Source organism: Barbus barbus (assembly GCF_936440315.1).
Source record: "Barbus barbus genome assembly, chromosome: 24".
NCBI lineage: Eukaryota > Metazoa > Chordata > Actinopteri > Cypriniformes > Cyprinidae > Barbus > Barbus barbus.
In genome coordinates, this window is record NC_136752.1 from 24,083,652 (window position 1) to 24,106,820 (window position 23,169).

At 38.1% G+C, this 23,169-nt stretch overlaps 3 protein-coding genes and 1 pseudogene across 4 annotated transcripts in view; 1 reads left to right on the forward strand and 3 right to left on the reverse strand.

Annotated features, from left to right (window-relative positions):
* Window positions 1-922: 922 nt before the first annotated feature.
* Window positions 923-2,757, reverse strand: LOC306843985 (gap junction Cx32.2 protein-like). The gene is made up of 2 exons (XM_079375767.1): window positions 2,668-2,757; window positions 923-1,940 (listed from the first exon to the last, which is right to left on the reverse strand). Exon 2 carries the CDS (start codon window positions 1,916-1,918, stop codon window positions 1,058-1,060), a length of 861 nt encoding a protein of 286 aa, XP_079231893.1. The 5' UTR covers window positions 1,919-1,940; window positions 2,668-2,757; the 3' UTR covers window positions 923-1,057.
* A 786-nt stretch (window positions 2,758-3,543) lies between these two features.
* Window positions 3,544-4,440, reverse strand: LOC306843866 (gap junction Cx32.7 protein-like; annotated as a pseudogene). Its single transcript has one exon. The product of its transcript is annotated as a gap junction Cx32.7 protein-like (transcript).
* A 3,406-nt stretch (window positions 4,441-7,846) lies between these two features.
* On the reverse strand, window positions 7,847-10,718 carry LOC306843984 (inactive hydroxysteroid dehydrogenase-like protein 1). Its single transcript, XM_079375766.1, has 4 exons — window positions 10,296-10,718; window positions 9,718-10,163; window positions 9,125-9,343; window positions 7,847-9,047 (listed from the first exon to the last, which is right to left on the reverse strand). Exons 1-4 carry the CDS (start codon window positions 10,513-10,515, stop codon window positions 8,976-8,978), a joined length of 957 nt encoding a protein of 318 aa, XP_079231892.1. The 5' UTR covers window positions 10,516-10,718; the 3' UTR covers window positions 7,847-8,975.
* The window catches only part of tbc1d32 (TBC1 domain family, member 32), a 48,448-nt gene continuing 35,979 nt past the window's right edge, over window positions 10,701-23,169 (forward strand). The window contains exons 1-14 of the mRNA XM_079375764.1: window positions 10,701-11,073; window positions 11,636-11,833; window positions 11,924-12,085; window positions 18,287-18,464; window positions 18,626-18,697; window positions 18,806-18,931; window positions 19,476-19,554; window positions 19,657-19,760; window positions 19,885-19,946; window positions 20,051-20,201; window positions 20,727-20,786; window positions 21,382-21,484; window positions 22,586-22,723; window positions 22,824-22,913. Coding sequence (XP_079231890.1) covers window positions 11,679-11,833; window positions 11,924-12,085; window positions 18,287-18,464; window positions 18,626-18,697; window positions 18,806-18,931; window positions 19,476-19,554; window positions 19,657-19,760; window positions 19,885-19,946; window positions 20,051-20,201; window positions 20,727-20,786; window positions 21,382-21,484; window positions 22,586-22,723; window positions 22,824-22,913 — 1,480 coding nt within the window. The 5' untranslated portion in view covers window positions 10,701-11,073; window positions 11,636-11,678. The remainder of the gene's footprint in view (window positions 11,074-11,635; window positions 11,834-11,923; window positions 12,086-18,286; window positions 18,465-18,625; window positions 18,698-18,805; window positions 18,932-19,475; window positions 19,555-19,656; window positions 19,761-19,884; window positions 19,947-20,050; window positions 20,202-20,726; window positions 20,787-21,381; window positions 21,485-22,585; window positions 22,724-22,823; window positions 22,914-23,169) is intronic.

Consider the following 23,169-nt stretch of genomic DNA (forward strand, 5'->3'; position numbering starts at 1 on the left):
TTGTATTCTCACGTACTCATGCGTATAAATAGATAAATATACAAGTGCAATTCATTACAAGATTTGTCATCAGTGTGATTCATAACATTACGGAAATTTCTGAACACGATGAAAACTGTGAAGTAAAAGCCACTCTGTTTTTAATGTTTCATCATGAGAGAAGACAACAGAATAAATATTCCCTTGCCATTCACAAGAGAAGGAATCCTTGAGTTTTAGTGCTTTAGGGTATTAATCTTCCGAGCTGAAATTATTCTATGCTGGAGTCATAAAAATCAGCAGCATGGATTTATTTGAGATATGCGAGAACAGCATATACCAACATAAAGATAATGCAACTTGCAGTGCAATACAAAGAGAAGAACTCAAAAAATGCCTTTTATGTGCATTTATATATGATTGTACACATGATTCTTAAATAAAAGCTCTAGCACTGCATTGTTTGAATTTGTAGAAATGTTAAAACATACTTTGTCTTTAAGGTAAAGAGCAATTACTAAGACAGTTATTAGATGTTAGCAATCTTTAATTATTATTCAAATGATATAATTATGAAATTATTAACTAATTCTTAAATATTGTTATTTTCCACCACAAGTTTATAAACAGGAGAAGATGTTTTGCGGAAAAAGAAACGTCTGTTGATTTTAAAAGTTTTATTTCAAAGAAGGATATTGTCATTATGCTCTCTGAATATCACTGACACCAGTTTACATTCAGAATGCACATTACTATAAATTGATTTCATTGTAACGGAAAATATGGCCAAATAAAATGACAACATCACACAAACAAGACATGCAGACAGTGCATCTTAATACATATATTTACACACAATATATACAATCATATAACAGTATTTATATCAAAACTCTCCAATTAAAAGTCAAACATGCATTGTGCACAAAAAGATCATAGAATAATTAAATAACACACTCCGTTTGAGGAGTATCATACCAATACTTTCTTTTTCAAGTGTGTAAATACTGAACCATAAGCTAAGGTCTACGGAAATTAAATTGGCAGATTGGGGAAATTTCCGAGATAAAGTCTAAATCTAATGGTCTTCCATCAATTGTTTTTCTTCTTTTGCCCCATCCAGGCTTCCTCCAAGACTCTGCCCGCTCTCATACTGCTTGTTCATTTTGTTTTGCTTCAGTGCGTCCTCAGCGTTCATCCAGGATGATGGCAAACTTGCGGGGTTTTTAGCCGAAGTGTTATTATGTGTCCGTCTCTTGCTGCTCCGGCATCCGACCCTGGTGCACAGCAGGTAAAACACCTCTATGACATTCAGTACCAGAGACACACAGGCTACCACTAGCATAAAGATGATGAAGATGGTCTTCTCTGTTGGTCGGGACATGAAACATTCAACAGTGTAAGGGCAAGGGGATTGGGAACATGAAAACTTGGCGATCATTATAAACCCATATAAATAATACTGTCCAACAATGAACCCAATCTCCAAGATGATTTTAAAAAACAACTGGGTTAGATAGCTGCCGAGCAGGTTTCCTTTAATTTTGATGTGGCCACTTTCATCTGTGTATTTGGGAGCCTTCAACTTGTGGCCCTCGCCGAGACTTTGTATCTTCTCCCTGAGTTTGTTCTCTTGGTGAATCACCTGCACCGCATGGCCCAGATACACCAAAGTTGGAGTGGATACAAATATGATCTGCAAGACCCAGAAGCGGATATGAGAGATGGGGAACTGCCAGTCGTAGCACACGTTCTCGCAACCGGGTTGCATCGTGTTGCAAACCAAATTAGATTGTTCATCACCCCAAACGCTCTCTGCCGCTGCTCCCAGCACCAGGATCCTGAAGATGAAAAGGACGCTCATCCATATCTTGCCGATGACGGTGGAGTGAGACTGTACTTTGTCTAATAATGCAGACAGAAATCCCCAGTCTCCCATGTTTGCTGATGCTCAGACTTTCCTATAAAAAAAAAAAAGACATAAGAAAGAAAAGGAAGATGAAATACAAAGTCCACTTTGGGTGTAATTTAATCAATAAGCCTTTAAATGATGGACTTCATTAATGGTATACTCTTAATAGATTAATATACTTAATAATTAATAACTCCTTCAAACAAGTTCAGTTACTGTGCCTATAAAGAAAAGCTAAACATTAAAAAACTGTTATACAGGTAAAAGGGGTTTTATTAATAAATTAATAAAGTATATATTTTATGAAACTATATAAAATGCATGAATGATTGTAATACATTAACATATGGTGCAGGAAAAAATCTAACTAAATGTATAACAAATTGAATTTACAGAGGTTTTTACTGGATCACAGGGAAATAACTTAACTATTTCAGAATCTTATTCATTGACTAAACATCTGTGGCTACTGGTCAATCTAAAATACTTCAAAATTGATTTACAGTAAATGCATGTTAAGCTCATCCTCTAAAACTTTACTCAGTCTTTAAAACATTTACTGTTTTAAAACATGCAATGTTTTTAAGGTAAAGAACAATTACTTAATTAGATATTAATAATTAAGCGCTTAGCCTGATTAGTCGGATTCTTTTTATTTCATTAATTCTTAAATTATGTACACCACAAGGCAAACAGCTCTTGTATATGCTACCTAAAACAACGTATACTTAATAAACAAAAATATACAAACAATGTAATATTGATTTCACACGTACCTTTAGTGAGTTGTACCTCTTCCTATTAGAATCTAAGCCGCATACCAAGTGAAAGCTGAGAATTGTTGAACCTTGATTTTTGGGCTTTGCTAAGATTGCGTAATAGCTGAAAGTGGCCTGCTGTCACGTTGTCCAACGGTAAAAGAACAAGATCTTGAATGCAAGTACGCAGGAGTGCCACATTAATGATTGAAAGACTTGAACAATAATATGTAATACTTAAGTTTCTAACCCACACAACTAATATTATACTGTATTCTAATAAAAAAAGCATCTATTCGTTATGTATATATTTTTTAAATACTTTAATACTTTTATTCAGCAAGGATGCATTGAATTGATCAAAAGTTACACTAAAGATATTATATAATGTTACAAAAGAGTTATATTTCAAATAAATGCTGTTCTTTTGAATTTTCTATTTATCAAAGAATATCCTCAAAAATATTAAGGAGTACAACTGTTTTCCACATTGATAGTAATCAGAAATGTTTTTTGAGCACCAAAGCAGCATATTAGAATAATTTCTGAAGAATCATGTGACCTTTTTTTTTAGCCATAAAATATTTATTTCCCTAAATACAGAAACTGAGCAGAAACAAATAAATAAATAAAAAACAAGCAATGCCAAATACACAGTTTACATGACACAGTTTGAAGCTTTACTTTTATTGAACCTTTACAATTTCAGACTTAAATGAGGGGGGGAAAAAAAACAGTTAAGAATTTTCAGAAATACATTATTGATTTGTTAAACAGAGAGAGAGTCATAGTGTGCTTGAAGTTGGGGGTCTCGACCATGCACGAGTCACTTGGATCAGTGGCTGTTTGCTCAAGTTGACCGTGTGAAAGCCTTTGTGTACAGAGACCTGCTGTTCAGATATGGACCTCTTGCATGTCAACACTCTGGTTCTCTGAAGCCACGCTCTTGGTTGCCTCATTGCCAAGTTCCCACCTCTGAAGCTCCACTTCACAGTTCATCCAGTTCCGAATCACCTGATTTGTAGTTTTGAAGCCCTTCCTGTTCACAACGGGGGTCACAGGAGTGATGGTGTAGTCCTTTTTGCGACTGAGACAGTCATTGATCTTCTTAACGTAAAGATATAAGATCTCAATCACATTTAGGAGTAGAGAGACACAGGCCACTGCCAGCATAAACCAAATGAAGATGGCTTTCTCAGTAGGCCTCGACAAGAAACAGTTCACCTTGTGAGGACACGGAAAACGGGCACAGATACATTGAGCCTGAAGAGTGAAGCCATATAGGTAGTACTGGCCTAAGATGAAACCCACCTCTAAAAGTATCTTGCAATGCAAACTCAGAATGTAGCTTCTCAAGAGACGGCCCCGAAGGTTGACCTTCCCACTGTCTCTGCTGTACTTGGGAAATTTGTAGCCTTTCTTGAGGAACAGATTGGTTTGCTCATTCTGAAGCTCTTTCTTCATCATCTCTCTCACTTTCTTTTCCACATGGATGACGTGGACAACGCGGCCCAGGTAGGCCAGAGTAGGTGTGGACACCGAGATGATCTGCAGTACCCAGAAGCGGATGTGTGAGATGGGGAACGCCTGGTCGTAGCAGACGTTCTCGCACCCCGGCTGCTCTGTGTTGCAGATGAAGTCCAACTACTCGTCGCCCCACACTGTATCGGCACCGGTGCTGAGGATTAGAATCCTAAACACAAACAGGACGGTAAGCCAGATTTTTCCCACCACCGTTGAGTGTGCCTGGACTCTATCTAGCAGTCTTCCGAGAAAGTCCCAATCACCCATCTTTAAGAAAAGACATCATCGTTAATTGGACAGAGCAGTTTGGCTGCAAATTATATGCAGTGATGCTCATAATTTGTTTTCACATATTTTATGCAAGCACTTTTTATGGATTCGGAAAATACTGTGTTTGTCGTCAAGTCAGGAGACAAACCAGGTTCTTTTCCATGACGTATATGGGAACCAAGGTTTTTGTGCTGAAAACCCAAAACACTGATAGTGATAGTATAAGAATGAATTTTTAAATTCTTTGGGACATTTCAGACCACGTTACATATAAACTCAGCAAAAAAAGAAACGTCCCTTTTTCAGGACTGTGTATTTCAACAATAATGTTGTAAAAATCCAAATAACTTTACAGATCTTCATTGTAAAGGGTTTAAACAATGTTTTCCATGCATGTTCAATTAACCATAATCAATGAATTAACATGCACCTGTGGAATGGCCGTTAAGACCTTAACAGCCTACAGAGAGTAGGCATTTAAGGTCACAGTTCTAAAAACCCAGGACACTAAAGAGACTTGTCTACCGACTGTGAAAAACACCCAAAGAAAGATGCCCAGGGTCCCTGCTCATCTGCGTGAATGTGCATTAGGCATGCTGCAGGGAGGCATGAGGACTGCTGATGTGGCTAGGGCAATAAATTGCCATGTCCGCACTGTGAGACGCCTAAGACAGCGCTACAGGGAGACAGGAAGGTCAGCTGATCATCCTCGCAGTGGAAGACCACGTGTAACAACACCTGCACAGGATCGGTACATCTGAATATCACACCTGCGTGACAGGTACAGGATGGCCACAACAACTGCCTGAGTCACACCAGGAACACACAATCCCTCCATCAGTGCTCAGACTGTCCGCAATAGGCTGAGAGAGGCTGGACTGAGGGCTTGTAGGCCTGTTGTAAGGCAGGTCCTTACCAGACATCACCAGCAACAACGCCGCCTATGGGCACAAACCCACCTTCGCTGGACCAGACAGGAGTGGCAAAAAGTGCTCTTCACTGATGAGTCACGGTTTTGTCTCACCAGGGGTGATGGACGGATTCGTGTTTATCGTCGAAGGAATGAGCGTTACACCGAGGCCTGTACCCTGGAGCGGGATTGATTTGGAGGTGGGGGGTCCGTCATGGTCTGGGGCGGTATATCACATCACCATCGGACTGAGCTTGTTTTCATTGCAGGCAATCTCAATGCCTTGCGGTACAGGGAAGACATCCTCCTCCCTCATGTGGTACCCTTTATGCATGCTCATCCGGACATGATCCTCCAGCAGGACAATGCCACCAGCCATACTGCTCGTTCTGTGCGTGAGTTTCTGCATGACAGCAATGTCAGTGTTCTGCCATGGCCAGCGAAGAGCCCGGATCTCAATCCCATTGAGCACGTCTGGGACCTGTTGGATCGCAGGGTGAGGGCTAGGGCCATTCCCCCCAGAAATGTCCAGGAACTTGCAAGTGCCTTGGTGGAAGAGTGGGGTAACATCTCACAGCAAGAACTGACAAATCTGGTCCAGTCCATGAGGAGGAGATGCACTGCAGTACTTCAAGCAGCTGGTGGCCACACCAGATACTGACTGGTACTTTTGATTTTGAGCCTCCCTTCATTCAGGGACACATTATTCTATTTCTGTTAGTCATATGTCTGTGAAACATTTTTAGTTTGTCTTATGGTGTTGACTCTTTTAGTGTTCATACAAATATTTACACATTAAGTTTACTGAAAGTAAAAACAGTTGAAAGTCAGAGGATGTTTTTTTTTTTTGCTGAGTTTATTTATTTTTTTCTCACTAAATGGTGTTGTTGATAATACAGTTTGTAAAGGAAAACTATTAAATTAGACAAATGCAAAACAGAAGCATATACATGATATCAGTATGGGGGTTTAAGATTAGTTATTTGGACTAAAGAATTAAGGTAATAGGTCTGGAGGTTAAATTGAACATGCATTTTCTTTTTTCATATGCAATTCTTTTTTTTTTAAACCATTTTTGCCATTCAGAAGTTTGGGGTCAATAAGACTTTCATGTTAGTGAAATAAGTCTTATAGTAATCACTGCTGAATTTATTTGGTCAAATATGCATTAAAACAGTAATACTGTGAAATATTGTAAAAATTTGAAATGACTGTTTTCTAGATTTATATATTTTATCATTGATTTTTATATATTTCATTTTTTTTTTTTTTTTTTTTCCTGTGATGGCAAAGATGAATTTTCAGCATCATTACTCCAGCCTTAAGTCTCATATGATCCTTCAGAAATCATTATAATTTGCTGTTCAAAAAACATTATCCATGTTGAAAACAGTTGTGCTGCTTAATTTTTTCAGGATTCAGAAATAGAAATTTATTTGTAACATTATAAATGACTTTTTGTTCAAAAAACCTGACCCAAACTTCTGAACAACAGTGGAAATAAATAAAGAGAGAATATCATATGAATATCATAGCATATCAACTCAGTGAGGGCTCCAGGGAGATATGTATAACAGGTTTTCTCTAACCTTCCTCTTCATATTAAAGAGGCAGCTTCTGAAACAAAACAAAGATTACGACAGTATACTACTACCAGTTTTCAGCCTTGACATCTGGAATCGGAAGATTTTGTCAGAATATGTTCAAATGGGTTTTGTATGAAGTTTATATGACATGCATTATATAATAGCTCATTTTAGACATATATTGTACTTTACATCTTTGTATCCGTGCACTACTCCAATCCAAATATTGAAAATATTTGTTTTCAAAAAGGTTTCCTAAACATACTCCGCCAAGCTCAGGCCACTGGTTGCGAGTTGGGTGTATATAGCTGCAAAAAGTCATTTTTAGATTTAAAATTGATACATCTTTAATTCCGTCTATTTCTAAAATAATTTTATTCTCCATGCTGTACTTCAGTTTTGACTATCGGAAGAATCCATGCTGAAAATGGTTACCATGCTCCATCCTGTTCATGGTAAAGGTAATGGTAGTTGTTACTTCTGACTTTTTTTTATGGCCATTGAGAGTGTGCTGACCAGCTGCATCACTGTCTAGTATGGGATCTGTAGTGCTGCTGACCAGAAGACCCTACAGTGAACACAGCCGTAAAGATCATCGGTGCCCTTCTCCCCTCCATCCTGGACATTTTCCTTGCACGATGCTGCAGTAAAGCTACCAGTATCGTGAAGGACTCCACCCATCTCTCCCACAGACTCTTCCAGCTTTTGCCAGCTCTGTCATCAGGAAGACGGTACCGGAGCATTAGAGCTTGCTCTGCAAGACTGCTCAACAGCTTTTTCCCCCAGGCTGTGAGAGCCCTCATCTCCAATCACCCCACCCCTCTCTTGAAACCTCATCCACAACCCTACCTCCAGCAACATCTCACCACACCACATGGAAATGGTAAAAAACGCAACACACTCTTTTCTCTCTATATTATGCACCAGACAGTTTTATAAACTCTCCCTGCTACAAAGACTCAATAAGATAACACAAATGTTTACTTGCACATACACCACAAATCATATTGTACTACACACTTCTTATCCTGAAATGCCTCTTTTGCACAATATCATGTACAGTATTTATGTAAGGGACTTGTACAGTTTGTCTTAGATTGTGTATGTATATAATCAACTATTACAGTATATGTATAGTTAAATTACAGCTTTCAATGGGTTAGCTATATACTGTGTAGGTTCAAAATTGTTTCTTAATTCTATTGTTGTATGTTTATATTTATGTTTAATAATTTAGCACAGTAGTCATGCGAGACACGGCATTTCGTTTCACTGCATGTCCACTCATAGCGAAATGACAAAGCTCTACTTGACTTGACTTTATATGTTAATATGAGTGAGATTATGTAAGTAAAGTGCATTGTGTTCATGGCATTGGAGACACAACATCTGACTTTATCTACACTTTTAAAGATAATAATGCCTGTCAGCATGACTGGAGTTTATACAATGGATTGTATAAACTCTAATGATGGTGACAGCATATATAAATCTTGGACCTTTTAGCTATTACAAAATAATTTAACAACATTGAAAATCAAACACTTTCATGCAGTATTAAACTACATTTCAGTTAATGAAGACTGTATATCCAGAATCTTTAAATGAAAAAAGTATTTTTATAAAAATTGGAGCGTTTTACTGATAGTTTCATAGTTGCAACAACTAAATGAGATACACTGCAGTAACCAAACACTTGGAATCAAAAATAAACTTAATTTACAAAACCTTTTTTTCTAAATATATGAATCTGACCTTTGCAAAATGAATTTAAAAAATGGATTAAAGAAAAAAGCAGTAGTAAATAAACATAGATTTGTCATCACATTTAAACCACTTGTATAATTGTGCGAACAAATATACTGAAAAACTGAGGCATTTCACTCAGAACTCAGTATTAGGGGTAAAGGTACAAGGTGAGTAGTTGATTTCCAGTTCCAGTTCCAATGCTTTCATCACTCTAAATTTGGTCAAAATAAACTCTGCAACATCAATTTCAAAAACTAGGTCTTTCACATGGAGGGCAAACATCCCTGTCAGGTGGCCCTTGTGAATATGTGTGATCCCAGCATCCATAGCCACTCTGGCATGCACTGCACCAGTCGAAACTAGAAAAAGAAAAGCACAGCAATACTCGACACACATACTTTTTTTTTTTTAATGTCTACAATGATTGATTGACTACCTGTATGCTGTGAGGCCAGTATCCCGTGGTTCGGTGAGAGATGCCCAGAGTTGAAAGAGCATGGCCGGCATACACTTGTGGGCTTGGCACCAGCCAGCCAGCAGGACTGTAACCCTCAGATCCTTGAGATGAGACTCTAAAAGGCAGCAAACTCTGCACAAAGACTCCTCGATGACCATATTCATAGTGCAGAGAGCGACTGAAGTTATCAAGAAAAGCCTGTGGGGAATTTAAAACAAATTTAAACAAATTAACACACTATGCGGTATTTAGAGTGCTGCAGGGATGACATTTTTGTAGGCCAAAACCCAAAAACGTGCATTTTAGCACTTTTTGATCCATTGTCCTGAAGTAAATGTTTTTTTTTAAATGGTTAAATGCCTGAAATAAGGTCTGCGTTTAATATAAGCTCGAGACATTTTAATGTTTTATTGGCTAAATGGGCTTTCAGACATTAAACGTCATCATGCCACACTGGTAAACTGTTGGGTTGTTGTCAAGAGAACCATGGTATTGCTCACTTCCCGATTGGTCTACAAAAATAAATCATCTCGGCAGCACTCTAATGGATGGGAAAAAAGTAGAGATCTGACCGTAGATGCAGACAGAGCAGCCTTTCTGGAAGTCGGACACAAGAAGTGCCCAGAAGAAATGTTGACCACTGCTCCTTTTCCCTTGTCCACCATATTGGGCAGTGCCAGCCGGGTGACAAGAGTGGCAGCTACTATATTTCTATTGATAGTGTTCCACACTACAGATTCAGAGAGGTCCATAAAGCCTTGAGAGGGGTCCAGAGACCCATCCAGACTGTTAACAATGAATCCAATATCTTTACCGCTGATGGCATCTTTAATAGGTTTGCAAGCCGAGGGGCCCTGACTGAAATCAGCTGCAATTAAAATGGCCTCTACCCCATAAGTGTCTGAAATGGCGTGGGCAGTGTCAGCTAAGTTACTGATGTTACTGCTGATCAGAATCACACAGATGCCATGTCTGGCCAGTTCCTCTGCATATGCTTTTGCTATTGCCTCAGAAGCACCTATTGGGGGAAAAAAAGGGAAAAGAGATATTTTTGTATGGCAAATTTCAGTTTGCAGTATTATAACATATATTAAGGTTCAATGCATGAATTAGATAATCAAACATGATGATTATTCGCTTTTAAACCTACCACATATAAGAGCCCATTGTCCATACTGCTGACTAAGATCTCTATGGGACACAAGACGAGGAATAAAATGAAGCCTTAACAGGCTATAGCAGTCCCTCATAAATACCACAGCCTTGCTGGCTGTGTAACACGCACCCACGAGCGCCAGCGTTTCCACATAACAACTGCACGATCTGGCAATTTCTCTATACAAAAGCTGGAAGCTGTCAACAGCGGCCATTATAAGCTGAAATCCGTACAATTATTTATAAATAATTAAATAAATAATAATCTCTTATATTCAACGAGTTAGTCTGCACTCAACTAGCTTGACTACGTTTGTTAATACGAGTACTATTTCATCAGATTCTCCTCTTCGGTTTTGTCAAAACAAGTGAAGCAGGAAACCCAGAACATTTAAAAGTCACGTGATACACTCGCGTCACGTGATCAACACTGGCGTCTCTAGTCAGCGTCAAAAACATGCAAACATCACATTTCTTTGTATTTCTGTAGTTTTATCGTATTTATTTTTGCAGTATTCGCTGACGTAAACGTTTAGGTACCGGATATATTCCTACGGTTGTGCCGTGAAGGTTATTTTTGCAAATGACAGGTGTTTTATTGCGGATGATTCAGCTCAGCTGGGCTTGTTTCCATAGAAACGGGTAGTGCTAACGGATGCTAAGCTAATTTATATACAGCTCCGTGCTTTAAGAAACGACTGATTATGAAAGATTTCTAATGTTATGGAAGCGGCGTAGCTCATCTGTTTGGACATGATGTGAAATTATTGCAGGTAATGTTTAAAACTGTGAGCTGTATATGTGTAAAGTATATTTGTTAATGAGATAATGTTAACCTAGTACCAACACTTCAATTCTGAACATCTTAATTTTAAGTACGTACATAATATTTAATGACATGCATTACTACGATGTAGGGATGGGATATGATGTAGTCTAAATGTTGTTATTATTAGTGTATCTATGTTTAATATTTTCTAAAGGGATATTTGTTAGCCTTGTGTATAATGTAGATGAACCGATCAAATTTGAGCACACTTGACATGATTCTATGTTTCTTATGATTTGGAAATGGCTCTAATGTTTGAAATGAGTTTAATAGACAAATACAATTTGTGGCTACTAATTTAATTTTTTTAAATTAAATTTATTGTTTGTTTTACTGTATAATGGATTGGGTCGGATACAAGTGTCCAGCATACATGGAAACTCCTTCAAAATCATTAAAGGAATCCTCACTTTGTGGGAATATATACAGCATAGACTGTCTATACTTCCCACCACTGTTACTACAGGTCAAACACACCTTACTTAGCACCTTGTTTTTCTAAGCAGGAGACCCCCTGTAGAGAAGAGCTGATCACACCCCTGAGAAGCGATGTCTCAGTTCTCCAGCGAGGATGAGGCAGAGCTCCAGAGCCTGCTGCGAGAGCTCCTGAAAAGTGTCAAAGACAGAATCTCTGGAGCACCATCGGTAGAATGTGCTGAGGAGATTTTGCTTCATTTGGAGGAAACTGACAAAAACTTTCACAAGTGAGAGACCTTTCTCTTCCAGTACACATTAAGCCTGAATGTGATTACTGTGTGTTTGATCTATTTTCATGCCCTCCCTCTGTTTTTCAGCTATGAGTTTGTGAAGTATCTGCGGGCGTATGTAGAGAGCAGTTTGGGAACTGTTATTGAAGAAGAGACTGAGAATTTCACCAGGGGTGACGGTCATGCTATTGGGACGGGGCAGGACACCCTGGTCCACGCTGTTACGAAGAGTACTAGGGAGTCCTCAAAGTATGTGTTTTTATGATTGCTGTTACCAAGTGTTTTCTTTTTATAAGTGTGGATGTTTGCTCACAGCATGATGCAAACATATCTGAATCAATGCAATGGAGAAAGTAAATATTGTCAGGAATCTTTTGAAAATGAAATTAATGATGTAATGTGATGATGAAAGTGAAAGTACCATGTGTTTTTCCACTCTCTCATTGCATGACGCAAAAATATCAGCACAAATGTTATTTTGAAAGTAGTTTGATATGGAATATTTTCAGAGAAATTCAATTGCAGTAGCTGTTTTCACATTAATTTTCTCCATAAACTTTTTGAAAATTATTTCAATAAAAATCTATAATCCATTAAACAATCCAGCCATCTTCATAATACATACACCATAACGACATAACAGTCACTGATTTAAGAAAAAAAAAAAAAAAGCTCAAGACTAAGTAATGTCTTTTAGGAGAAAATTAACTACGTATCCCATAAAGCATTGCAAAATCATAAATGAATCAGAGCCAACAAGAGGATATAAAATTGTGTATTTCAAAATGTTATATATGTGTGTGTGTGTGTGTGTATATATATATATATATATATTGTGGCAGGGTGGAAGAAACACGCAACAAGGGTGGCTCAAAATAAATACCCCGGAGGGTGGATTTATTAACACAGAGGGGTGTCGGGTGCAAAAAGGTGGCTGAGGTGCTGTGGTGCTCTTCTTGGTGCGCTTTCTTCCCAGGGTGGTGCAGCTGTGCGGTGCTTGTGGCAGGGCAGGATCGCTCACTCGCTGGGATCTGCAAAATTAGAAGAGGACGGCACATTAGTTCTCAGCTTGTAGGGAGATGTCTCTCAACCAGACTCCTAGCCACGCACGGCTTATCTGGCCGCGGGCTGACGAGCTTCAGGTGTGAGCGATCCAGCCGTGATGAGCAGGAGCAGGTGTTTCTCCTTTGTCTCCAGGGCAACGCTGATGAGTAATCGGGACGCTCGTCACAATATATATATATATATATATATATATATATATATTATATTAGGGCTGTTAACGCGTTAACGCATGTGATTAATCTAAAACTTTTAGCGCGTTAATATTTTTTTAACACAAATTAATCGTTTGATAAGGTTTGACCCCAACTTTTTGCCGTCATCGCAGCGTGGAAGGAAATCATTGCCTGCGTCCCAATGTGCACACTATCCATCCTAAATTTGATGTGATATTAGTAATTTTCAATACTATTTAGGGCAGATAGGGTGTATAGTATGCACATTGGGACACAGGGATTGTGTGATTATAAGGCGCCGGGCTAGACAAAAGTGAAGTGAACGCGGAGAGAGAGAGCGAGTGTCCGAGAGAGAGAGAGAGAGAGAGAGAGAGAGAGCGACTCATGTATACTCTTATTTGATAAGGGTACAGTGAACCAGTGTTGCCAAGGTTGCGGTTTCCCCGCACAATTGGGCTATTTTGAAAATACAGTCGCGGGAAAAATTACAGAGCCGTGGATTGCGGTTTTTTGGGCTACTTTTATAATGTTTCCCCCGGACGCCCAAAGTGTAGCCTATATATACAAATGTGATCGCAAAAGAAAGTTATTACAAACACTCGATGGTGGTTTTAAGTGAGTTCTGAGTAAAAGTGTACTATTAATCTCATAAATGGTTTTATGTAGCATGATGCTAATGTTAGCTCTAATGCACCTGCAGAACAGGTCCAATTCTTCTTCATAATGCATTTTATCATAATACTTTATGTAAGGTCACAAGAAAATGTTTTGTTGTATTTATTTAGAAATACTTTTGATAATAGTTGGGTAAATGTGTACTTGGATTGAAGCGATGTAGCTTAGTAAACGTTTTATTGACAGTATAATGGCTGAATTAAAACAAAAGAATAATAAGGATTATGTCTCATACTTTGCAGAGATGTGAAAGGTTGTTTCCTTAAACTAGTTTGTCACGCATTCCTTTATTTCAATACATTTACAAGTAAGTCCTAGTATTTTAAATTTGAGATTAATCACAGTCCAGGACTGTGATTAACGCGATTCAATTTTTTAATCGATTGACAGCACTGGAATCTGGAATCTGAGGGTGCAAAAAATCTAAATACTGAGAAAATCGCCTTTAAAGTTGTCCAAATTAAGTTCTTAGCAATGCATAATACTAATTAAAAATTAAGTTTAAATATATTACGGTAGAAAATTTACAAAATATCTTCATGGAACATGATCTTTACTTAATGATTTTTGGCATAAAAGAAAAATGGATAATTTTGACCCATTTTTGGCTATTGCTACAAATATACCCCAGCGACTTAAGACTGGTTTTGTGGTCCAGGGCAGAGCTCTGCACGGGCCTCAAATTTAGGCCCTAGACCGGCCCTGGCCAGAGACGCTCAGGCCCTAGCCCGGCCCACGTCCGACAGCTTATCAGAATTATCGACCCGAGTCCGTCTTTTTTTTTTCCCCTTCTCCTAAAACAGTTTATACTACTGTTTCGGCTATTAAAATAGTTCAAATTATTATATTTCGTTTTGTTTTTTTATTAAGTTAATTTAGAAAAACGTTTGGAGCATTTTTGTTCATTAAATAGCCTATAAGTTTTAGTTTTTTTAAAGTAACGATCAAGCGGCCAGCTGCATGAGCTGATCATAGCTTATGCTTCATCAATTTAGCCTTCTCATATCATCACGACTTGCCTAAAATAAAATCTATAGATATACTAAAACAGTTTTAGATTAGATTAGATTAGATTCAACTTTATTGTCATTTATGCAGAGTACAAGTACAGAGCTAATGAAATGCAGTTAGCATCTAACCAGAAGTGCAAGAATATAGTGTTTTATATACATATAAGTGCAGAGTAAATGAAGATATGATTTACAGAATGTACAGTGGAATTGCTATATACAGTATTGAGCAGAGTATATACAGAATATAAATAGGAATGCAATGTAGGGATTGTATGTACATTATGAACAGAGCAATGTAGATTATATAGATTACAGATTATATATACACATTATGAACAGCAGAAACGTGAGAACAGTGGTAATAAATAAATACAGCTGGATGAGTGTGCAAAGTATTGATAGAACAATGTATTCTATGCAAAATAGCAGTAGTGCAATATTTTATAGAAATAGTTTACTGTGCTTGTACAGTAACAACTTTAGACAGTTTATATTGTAATAACTTTAACAATGTGCAGTCTGTGCAAAATATGAGTAGTGCAAATGCATGTGTGTAAAGTACTGTGACCAGTGCAGTAATAAGCAGGTGCAGGTTAGATTGGTGGTGTGGCGTTCAGAAGTGTTACAGCCTCGGGGAAGAATGCGGAGCAATTGCTGTACCATACTGAGATGCAGTTCGTGAGTATGCTTTCAATGGTACAGCGGTAGAATTCCACAAGGATCCTGGGATTCAGGTGAACTTTCTTAAGGCTCCTTAAGAAGTAAAGGCGCTGCTGTGCCTTTTTGACCAGAGTGGAGGTGTTATGGGACCAGGTGAGGTCATCAGAGATGTGGATGCCAAGGAACTTGAAACTCGACACACGCTCCACTACAGCTCCGTTGATGTAGATGGGTGTGTGTGCATGACTCCTAGTCCGCCTGAAGTCCACAATGATCTCCTTTGTCTTCTGGGTGTTTAGTTGTAGATTATTGGTGGCACACCACACAGCCAGGTGCTGCACCTCATCCCTGTAGGCTGACTCATCGTCATCCTTGATCAGACCTACCACCGTGGTGTCATCTGCAAATTTGATTATGGTGTTGGAGCCATAAACAGGAACACAGTCATGGGTGAAGAGGGAGTACAAGAGAGGGCTCAGTACGCAGCCCTGTGGCACGCCGGTGTTCAGGGTGATGATGGAGGAGGAGAGGTTATCTAACTTGACGGACTGAGGTCTGTTAGTCAGAAAATCTAGAATCCAATTGCAGATGGGCGTGCTGATTCCAAGCTGGCTGAGCTTGGAGATCAGCTTGGAGGGGATTACAGTATTGAATGCAGAACTGAAATCTATGAACAGCATTCTCACGTGTGTTTTGACTGTCCAGGTGGGTGAGGGCAGAGTGAAGCGCTGTTGAGATGGCGTCCTCTATTGACCTATTGTGGCGATAGGCAAATTGGAATGGGTCCAGTGTAGCAGGGAGACAGGATTTTAGGTGGGATGCAACCAGTTTCTCAAAACACTTGGCAATGATGGGGGTGAGTGCAACAGGACGGAAGTCATTAGGGACCGAGGCAGTGGAGTGTTTCGGTACTGGTACGATGGTGGAGGTTTTGAAGATAGTGGGGACAGTTGTTTGGGCCAGGGACGGATTGAAAATGTCCGTGAAGACCCCAGCTAGCTGCTCCGCACAGGCTTTAAGCACACGACCAGGTATTCCGTCAGGGCCAGCTGCCTTCCGTGCATTCACCTTACGCAGAGTGGAGTAAACATCTGATGTGGAGAGAGTGAGAGGCAGTTCACTGGGTTGATGCTCAGCTTTGAGTGAGATCTCCTTATTATTTTGATCAAAACGAGCATAAAAGTGATTGAGCTCGTCTGGGAGGGAGGCAGAGCTGGAGGGGGGCACAGAGTTAGGTGGTTTGTAATCTGTGATAGATTGTATGCCTTGCCACATACGCCGGGGGTCTGAAGAGTTGAAGTGTTCTTCAATCTTCTGTTTGTGTGTGAGTTTGGCCTGGCAGATACCCTTCCTCAGGTTGGCTCTGGCTGACAAGTATAAACAAGTTCAACAAGTTCAAGTTCAAGTATATAACAATGTTTAAACGTTAAACCTAATAATAATGTGCGCTAGCCTGTATCTAAGTTTGTGCGGAGAGAGGAAGCTAAAGCGCGCTCTGCAGGACATGGAGGCACCAGTGCAAACACTTGGATTTGTTTCAGTGGAAACAAATTAAAATTGCCTACGCCGTAATTTTTTTTTTTTTTTTTGATAAAGGTAAGAGTAATACATCATTCAGACCTGTAAAGGGTCTACTTGTATTTGTGTGCATTCACAATACCAACAAAAGGTAGTTCTTTTATAAAACAAGGAAAACAAACATGATGATCTTTCTGCCGTCTTTAACAGGAGCGCTTCACAAAAATGAACCGAAGCTGAGAGAATACATGCCTCACAGACATGATAAATATATCTATAGAAAGCTTTAAATTATCACTTAACAAAATAAAAAAATTGAAAACAAAAACTTTTATTATAATCTTAATCATAATCAATAATGATGCATTTCTCTCTAAAGGCGCGTCTAATGAGGAGACGGTGAGTCAGGATCAGCAACTTCATCCTTGCGACACAGACTCAGAAAACATTAGTTTATTAGTAAATAATTGAAATATCTCCTTACTATTTCCCACAGACACATTCATGGTTATGTTTGCTGGGGTTTTGCAGCAAGCTTTGGCCTATTGCGTGTATTTGAACGCAGAACTATTCAGCTGCGCTGAAGTCACTTGCGCACACTGCTGCTGCTGTGGGAAACTAAACACCATCGAGCTGCTCTCAGTCGCGGCACGGTCTCGTGTTGTTTGCGGCAATTTTTTTCATCACTAATCGATAGATGTCCACAATATAAAAATAAGGAGAAACCCAAAACAGGCCCGAGGCCCGGTCAGCGTCTGAACTATGACGTGGAAATTGGCCCGAAGCCCGGCCCTAGAGGCGTAAAAAAGTCGGGGCCTGTCGGGCCCGGGCTGAAATGCAGGGCTCTAGTCCAGGGTCACACACATATATTGTTTTGCAAAATACAATACTGTTTAAAAGTTTAGGGGTAGGTAAAATTAAAAAACAATGTTTTTGAAGTTTCTTATGCTTGCCAATAATGTAATATTGCGAAATATTATTACAATTTAAAATATTTGTTTATATTTTTATACATTTTAAAATGTAATTTATTCCTGTGATGGTAAATCTAAATTTTCAGCTGCCATTACTCCAGTCTTCAGTGTCACATGATTGATCCTTCACAAATCATTGTAATATGCTGATGAAATGTTTTTAATGTTTTTTATTATTATTATATTTGAAGACCGTTTTGCTGCTAAATGTTTTTGTGGAAACTGATACAGTAGTAGTGTATTCATATTTATTCATATTTGATTTTGGTATTATCAGTGATTCATAGGAGGGATTTCTGTTTTTATTGTTTCAGTGATGTCTCTGAGTATGGGTAGTTTAGTACATCGTATGTGCTTTTTTTAAATCTGTAGGTATAAACAGACGATGCAGACTCTGAAACAGACCATGATGGTGGTTGTGGAATCACTGATCAATAAATTTGAAGAAGATCAGCTGAAGAAAGAGGAAATGGACAGGAAGAGCCAACATGAACAGTCAAGCAGCCATTACACTGACAACTGCTCTGACAGTGACTCTTCATTCAATCAGGTTGTTGTTGAATAAGTTCAGATAAGTTACAGAGGCTTCTATTGTTTCTTTTACAAGCATATCATTGTACAAGCATATCATCTCAGCCTTTCTCATACTATGATTGTACATTCATACCATAGACTGAATCACTAACTGATTTCTTTGATTTCAACACGCAGAGCTATGCATTTATCAAGCATGAACAACTGCAAGTCATCGCTGAGAAGCTTGACCCCGGTAGACCACGAGAGGTGAAAACTCCTCTGATACACCCACTTCCCATAATTTCAATTGTTGAAAGAGAGAACTGTCATTCTGATTCAGAGATGAAGCAGTCATCCCGATCTGTTTAATTGCAGGTTCGATTTGAAGCTTTGCAGTCTTTGTGCTATGCCCCTCCCTCTGATGTCCTGAGCTGTGAAAGTTGGACTGGCCTGCGACGAAACCTCTCTGCTACGCTCACTGACCCTGACCCTGAGCTCAGTGTAAGAGATAAGTGCTAAATAAGCACTGACCTTAGCCATGGCCTCAACAGAAGAATAGTTTCCTTAGCTGCTTAATGTGGAAATACAAGGGCAATATTTTCAAGCAGTTTACAGAGAAGAGGTGTCATGTGAAATGGGAGGCCATGACCTGTTTCACTAACAGTATTGAATCGCACAGTATGTGGGAGTTTATTATATGTATCGTGAACCAGGCTTGTTATAATTAACTAAAATTAAAAACATAAAAATATCATTGCTTGAAATAAAATACTTAACTGAAGTAAAATAAAACAAAAAACTTTTTGTTTTAGTTTAACCTGCTGTACTCCAGTAATTAAAACTAATAGTGAAATATAAACTATATAAATTGTATTAATAATATAAACAATATAGAAAAAAATGCACAACATAATTACTAAAATGTAATAGAATGTAATAAAAAATTATAAAAATAAAAACAAATTTAGAATATTAATAAAAACAGAATCATAGTATCACAATGATGCTAAAATAACACTGTTGTTAATATGTTTTGCTTTCACAGGATAAAGTCCTTCAATTTTTTGCAAAAACATTTTCGTCTTCTCCATTAAATGTGACTAAGGATATCTACAGTACCATAGGTAATAGCTTAAGCTTATTTTAGCAGTATGAAGTATCTTTTAATATTCAGTATATACGTGAATGTCAGTTCATTTTCATGAAGTGCCAACATCTCTTTTCAGCGAAAAGCTTGGAGGCGCATTTCCTCTACCATAAGTTGAGTTTTCCCAGTGGCTCTACAAGTATTGATGCGAACAGACCAGATATGGCCCGTCTCCTTAAACAAGTATGTGACATTTCCTTCCTCCTATGAATAAAGATAAATAAAGTTTAGCTGGCTTGGATAAAAATATGAATACATTTTTGTTGGCTTATATAAAGATGAGTTTCTTTCTTTCTGGTCATTCTAGATGCGATTAATGAATGACTTTCAGAAGGAAGTGACAACATTTTGGATACGGCATCCTGAGAAGTGAGCTTTCACATTTCAAACACATTTCCCAAATATTGTATGCTATATCTTGATTGTGTCAGATTGGCTTGAATATAAATGAGTTTTTTTTTCCTGTGCTCTAGGTACATGGAGGAAATCATTGAGAACACCCTCTCTCTTCTCGCTCTGCATTCTGAACAGGGCATGAGCAGTCCCGGCTCAGAAAAATCCCTAGAGCCTATACATTTAATCTCTCTGCTAGATATCAAAGCCACCTGGTTTAAGAAATGGATGGTGAGCCAAGATTTATCAAAGAATAAACAAACCTAAAAAAAAAAAAACACCATTTTCTAAATTAGTATTTTTGAATTTTAACTTTACTTGAATACAATGCAATACTTGAATGCTGTTATGTCTTGAATACATCTTGAGTTGATTTTTCATATAATAATAATAATTACATTAGCATCTACACCAATGGATGATAATATTTTGTTCATTGTAAGCACACACTTCATTTTATGTTTTGTGAATATAAATTCTGCACGTTTTAAATTAGTAAGTAATTTTTATTGCCTTTCAATTTTATCGTTATAATTTGGATTTTTAAAACTTTGAGTATAGTTATTTTTCTTGGAACGAACAGATCTTTTACACTTAAAACAGGAAAACTCTGAAATTCAGTTTGGCTTCTCAAGTAATTTATCTTCTTTTCAGGATGTTTAGGTATGTTTCCTGGAAAATTACAAAGAAAATGTGTTTTCAAATGCATACAGTATGTAATACTGTTAAAAGTGATGTCAAAATATTTTCTTCTAGCATGGCTACTACAGCAGAACTGTTGTCTTAAGACTTCTTGAGAGGAAATACAAGTCTTTGGTGAGTTAAACAATGCCGTTTTAGTATGTAAAACAGTAGATATTTCAAACAATATTATGCTACAATGTTTTCACATGATTTTATGAGCATGTTTTTAATGGGATGTACATATGCATATTCATGAAAGTGAAAGTGACGTGGCCAAGTATGGTAACCCATACTCGGAATTTGTGCTCTGCATTTAACCCATCCAAAGTGAACACACACCCGGAGCAGTGGGCAGCCATTTATGCTGCAGCGCCCGGGGAGCAGTTGGGGGTTCGGTGCCTTGGGCACCTCAGTCGTGGTATTGAGGGTGGAGAGAGAGCTGTACATTCACTCCCCCCACCTACAATTCCTGCTGGACCTGAGGCTCGAACTTGCAACCTTTAGGTTACAAGTACAATTCTCTAACCATTAAGCCACGACTTCCCACATGCTGTACATTGTAGAAATTGTAGGATAGTTTGCGGTATGATAATATTCTATTCCAAACCTAATCAACATTCACTGGGTGGTTTAAATGAAATGGGTAAAATTAACAGTTTTTTTTCAGTGCTAATAATAGAATGTATTCAAGTAATTAATTATGGATTTTATGGTTCCTTTTCCCCAGATTGTTAATGCTCTGCAGCAGTGCATTTATTACTTCGATTCCTGTGATTCAGTTAGAGAAGAAACTTTGGATATTATCCACAGCCTTGAACATCAGCAGATTGGTACGGCTGACCTTTTGCCCACAATGAGCACATATAGTATCATACTTTATCTGACAGCTGGCTTGTTTTCCCCTGTTCGGTGCTACAGACTGTCCTGGTCAACTAGCTAGATTATCATTGCCAGAGATAATTCCAAGGGTTTGTGTATAGTGAAGAACTTTCCCATGCAGAATTCTGATTTTGTATTGTAGTTGGAAGACTCGCATTGAAAAAAACCCCACCAAAACACACACACATAATATTGACTTGATCTTCTGCTGTATTCACAAGCCATAACGACCAGACTTTCAAACACATCAGCGGTATTCAATCTTATCTAGCTTATCAAGTTTCTGTGATCAGTTTATGTTTGTTTCACAGAATAGTCACTGTGGTTACTCGTATAGTATTTCAACAGATTTCAGATGTCATATTTCAGTGGAATCAATCTGCCTTATCTTTAAAAGGTCAAGACACTTGTAAAATCTCTTAACGAGTGAATATAATAGAAAGATGACATTTAAAGAAAAGAAAAAAGATAATGCTTGAAATGTTTTTTTTTTTTAATATATAATTGTTCCGTCATTTTCATGCCAATTCAGCACATTTCCATCCACAAATACTTAGTATTTTAATGTATACAGACATTTTACTGCTGCTTGTTTAAAATTATTTTTTTATTCATAATGAGGATTCCGATTAGATGATTGCAGTTTATTTATTTTAACCAGCATAAATTAAACGAGGTATACCACCATATATCAATACTCAAAATAAATAATAAATACTATAATTACAGTATTGAGAATGACTTTTTATGGGAACCATTGGAGGAAATGTACTTAATTGTCATGAGGATTATATAAAAATATAATTTAATTGGTTTATAAATTTGAAGCAGTATATAATTTCTTTCTTCTGATCATGGAACCCAGAAAATAATCCTAACCACTTTCTTCTCTAATGCTGTTTAAATATTCAACCTTTCTGCACTCAGGTTTTTAAAAAAAGATTTAAATTTGTATTTCATTGCTAATTTAGAAACAGGGGGCCACATGCAAATGACTGAATTAATTTAGAGCATGCTCTGCGAATGAGATGTTCTTGTGTTTTGCCCCTCAGGCCCTGCTCGGAGAACTCTCTACACTTCTAAAGAGCTGGAGTTTGTTTACTTCGTTCACTCGCTGTGCGTGCTCGGGAGGCTTGTGATGTACACTAATGGAAGGAAGCTTTTTCCCATTAAAGTGAAGAAGCGGAGAGGTAGGTTTAGAAGGCAGGAAACAAACCCAGGTTGTGGATAATGTTTAAGAAGAACAAGTCTGACTCCCTAAACTATCTCTACATTTGTCGCCTGTCTCAGATCCGGTAACTTTGACCGACTTGGTTGTGATTCTGATCAGTATCATGTACCAACACCCAAAACCATCCGGTGGTGAGACGACACATGCAGGTGCGTCATAAGAGTACTAGAGTGATAAACTCTGATCGACTCTAGCTCAGAAACTCAACCACGCCTGTGTCTTAAAGTCTGAACCTGTGATTTTTATGGCTGTTTTATGTAGATGTTAGTGCTAATATGGGTGTGCCAAATCATCCATCTCACAGTGACATCACTGGATTAGTACCAGGATAAGCTTCTATTATATCCTCTTCTGTTTAATGAACTTACTCACTTCTTTGGGAAAATAAATGTCTCCGTCCTATAA

What these genes read in the sequence shown, in the direction of transcription:
- LOC306843985 (XM_079375767.1), bottom strand. Translation starts at nt 1,918, where the DNA reads ATGGGAGACTGGGGATTTCTGTCTGCATTATTAGACAAAGTACAGTCT.
- LOC306843984 (XM_079375766.1), bottom strand. Translation starts at nt 10,515, where the DNA reads ATGGCCGCTGTTGACAGCTTCCAGCTTTTGTATAGAGAAATTGCCAGA. An exon ending in ACAATGGGCTCTTATATGTG is followed by an intron (nt 10,164 to 10,295) that starts GTAGGTTTAAAA and finishes TTCCCCCAATAG; the next exon opens with GTGCTTCTGAGGCAATAGCA. An exon ending in ACTGGCCTCACAGCATACAG is followed by an intron (nt 9,048 to 9,124) that starts GTAGTCAATCAA and finishes TTCTTTTTCTAG; the next exon opens with TTTCGACTGGTGCAGTGCAT.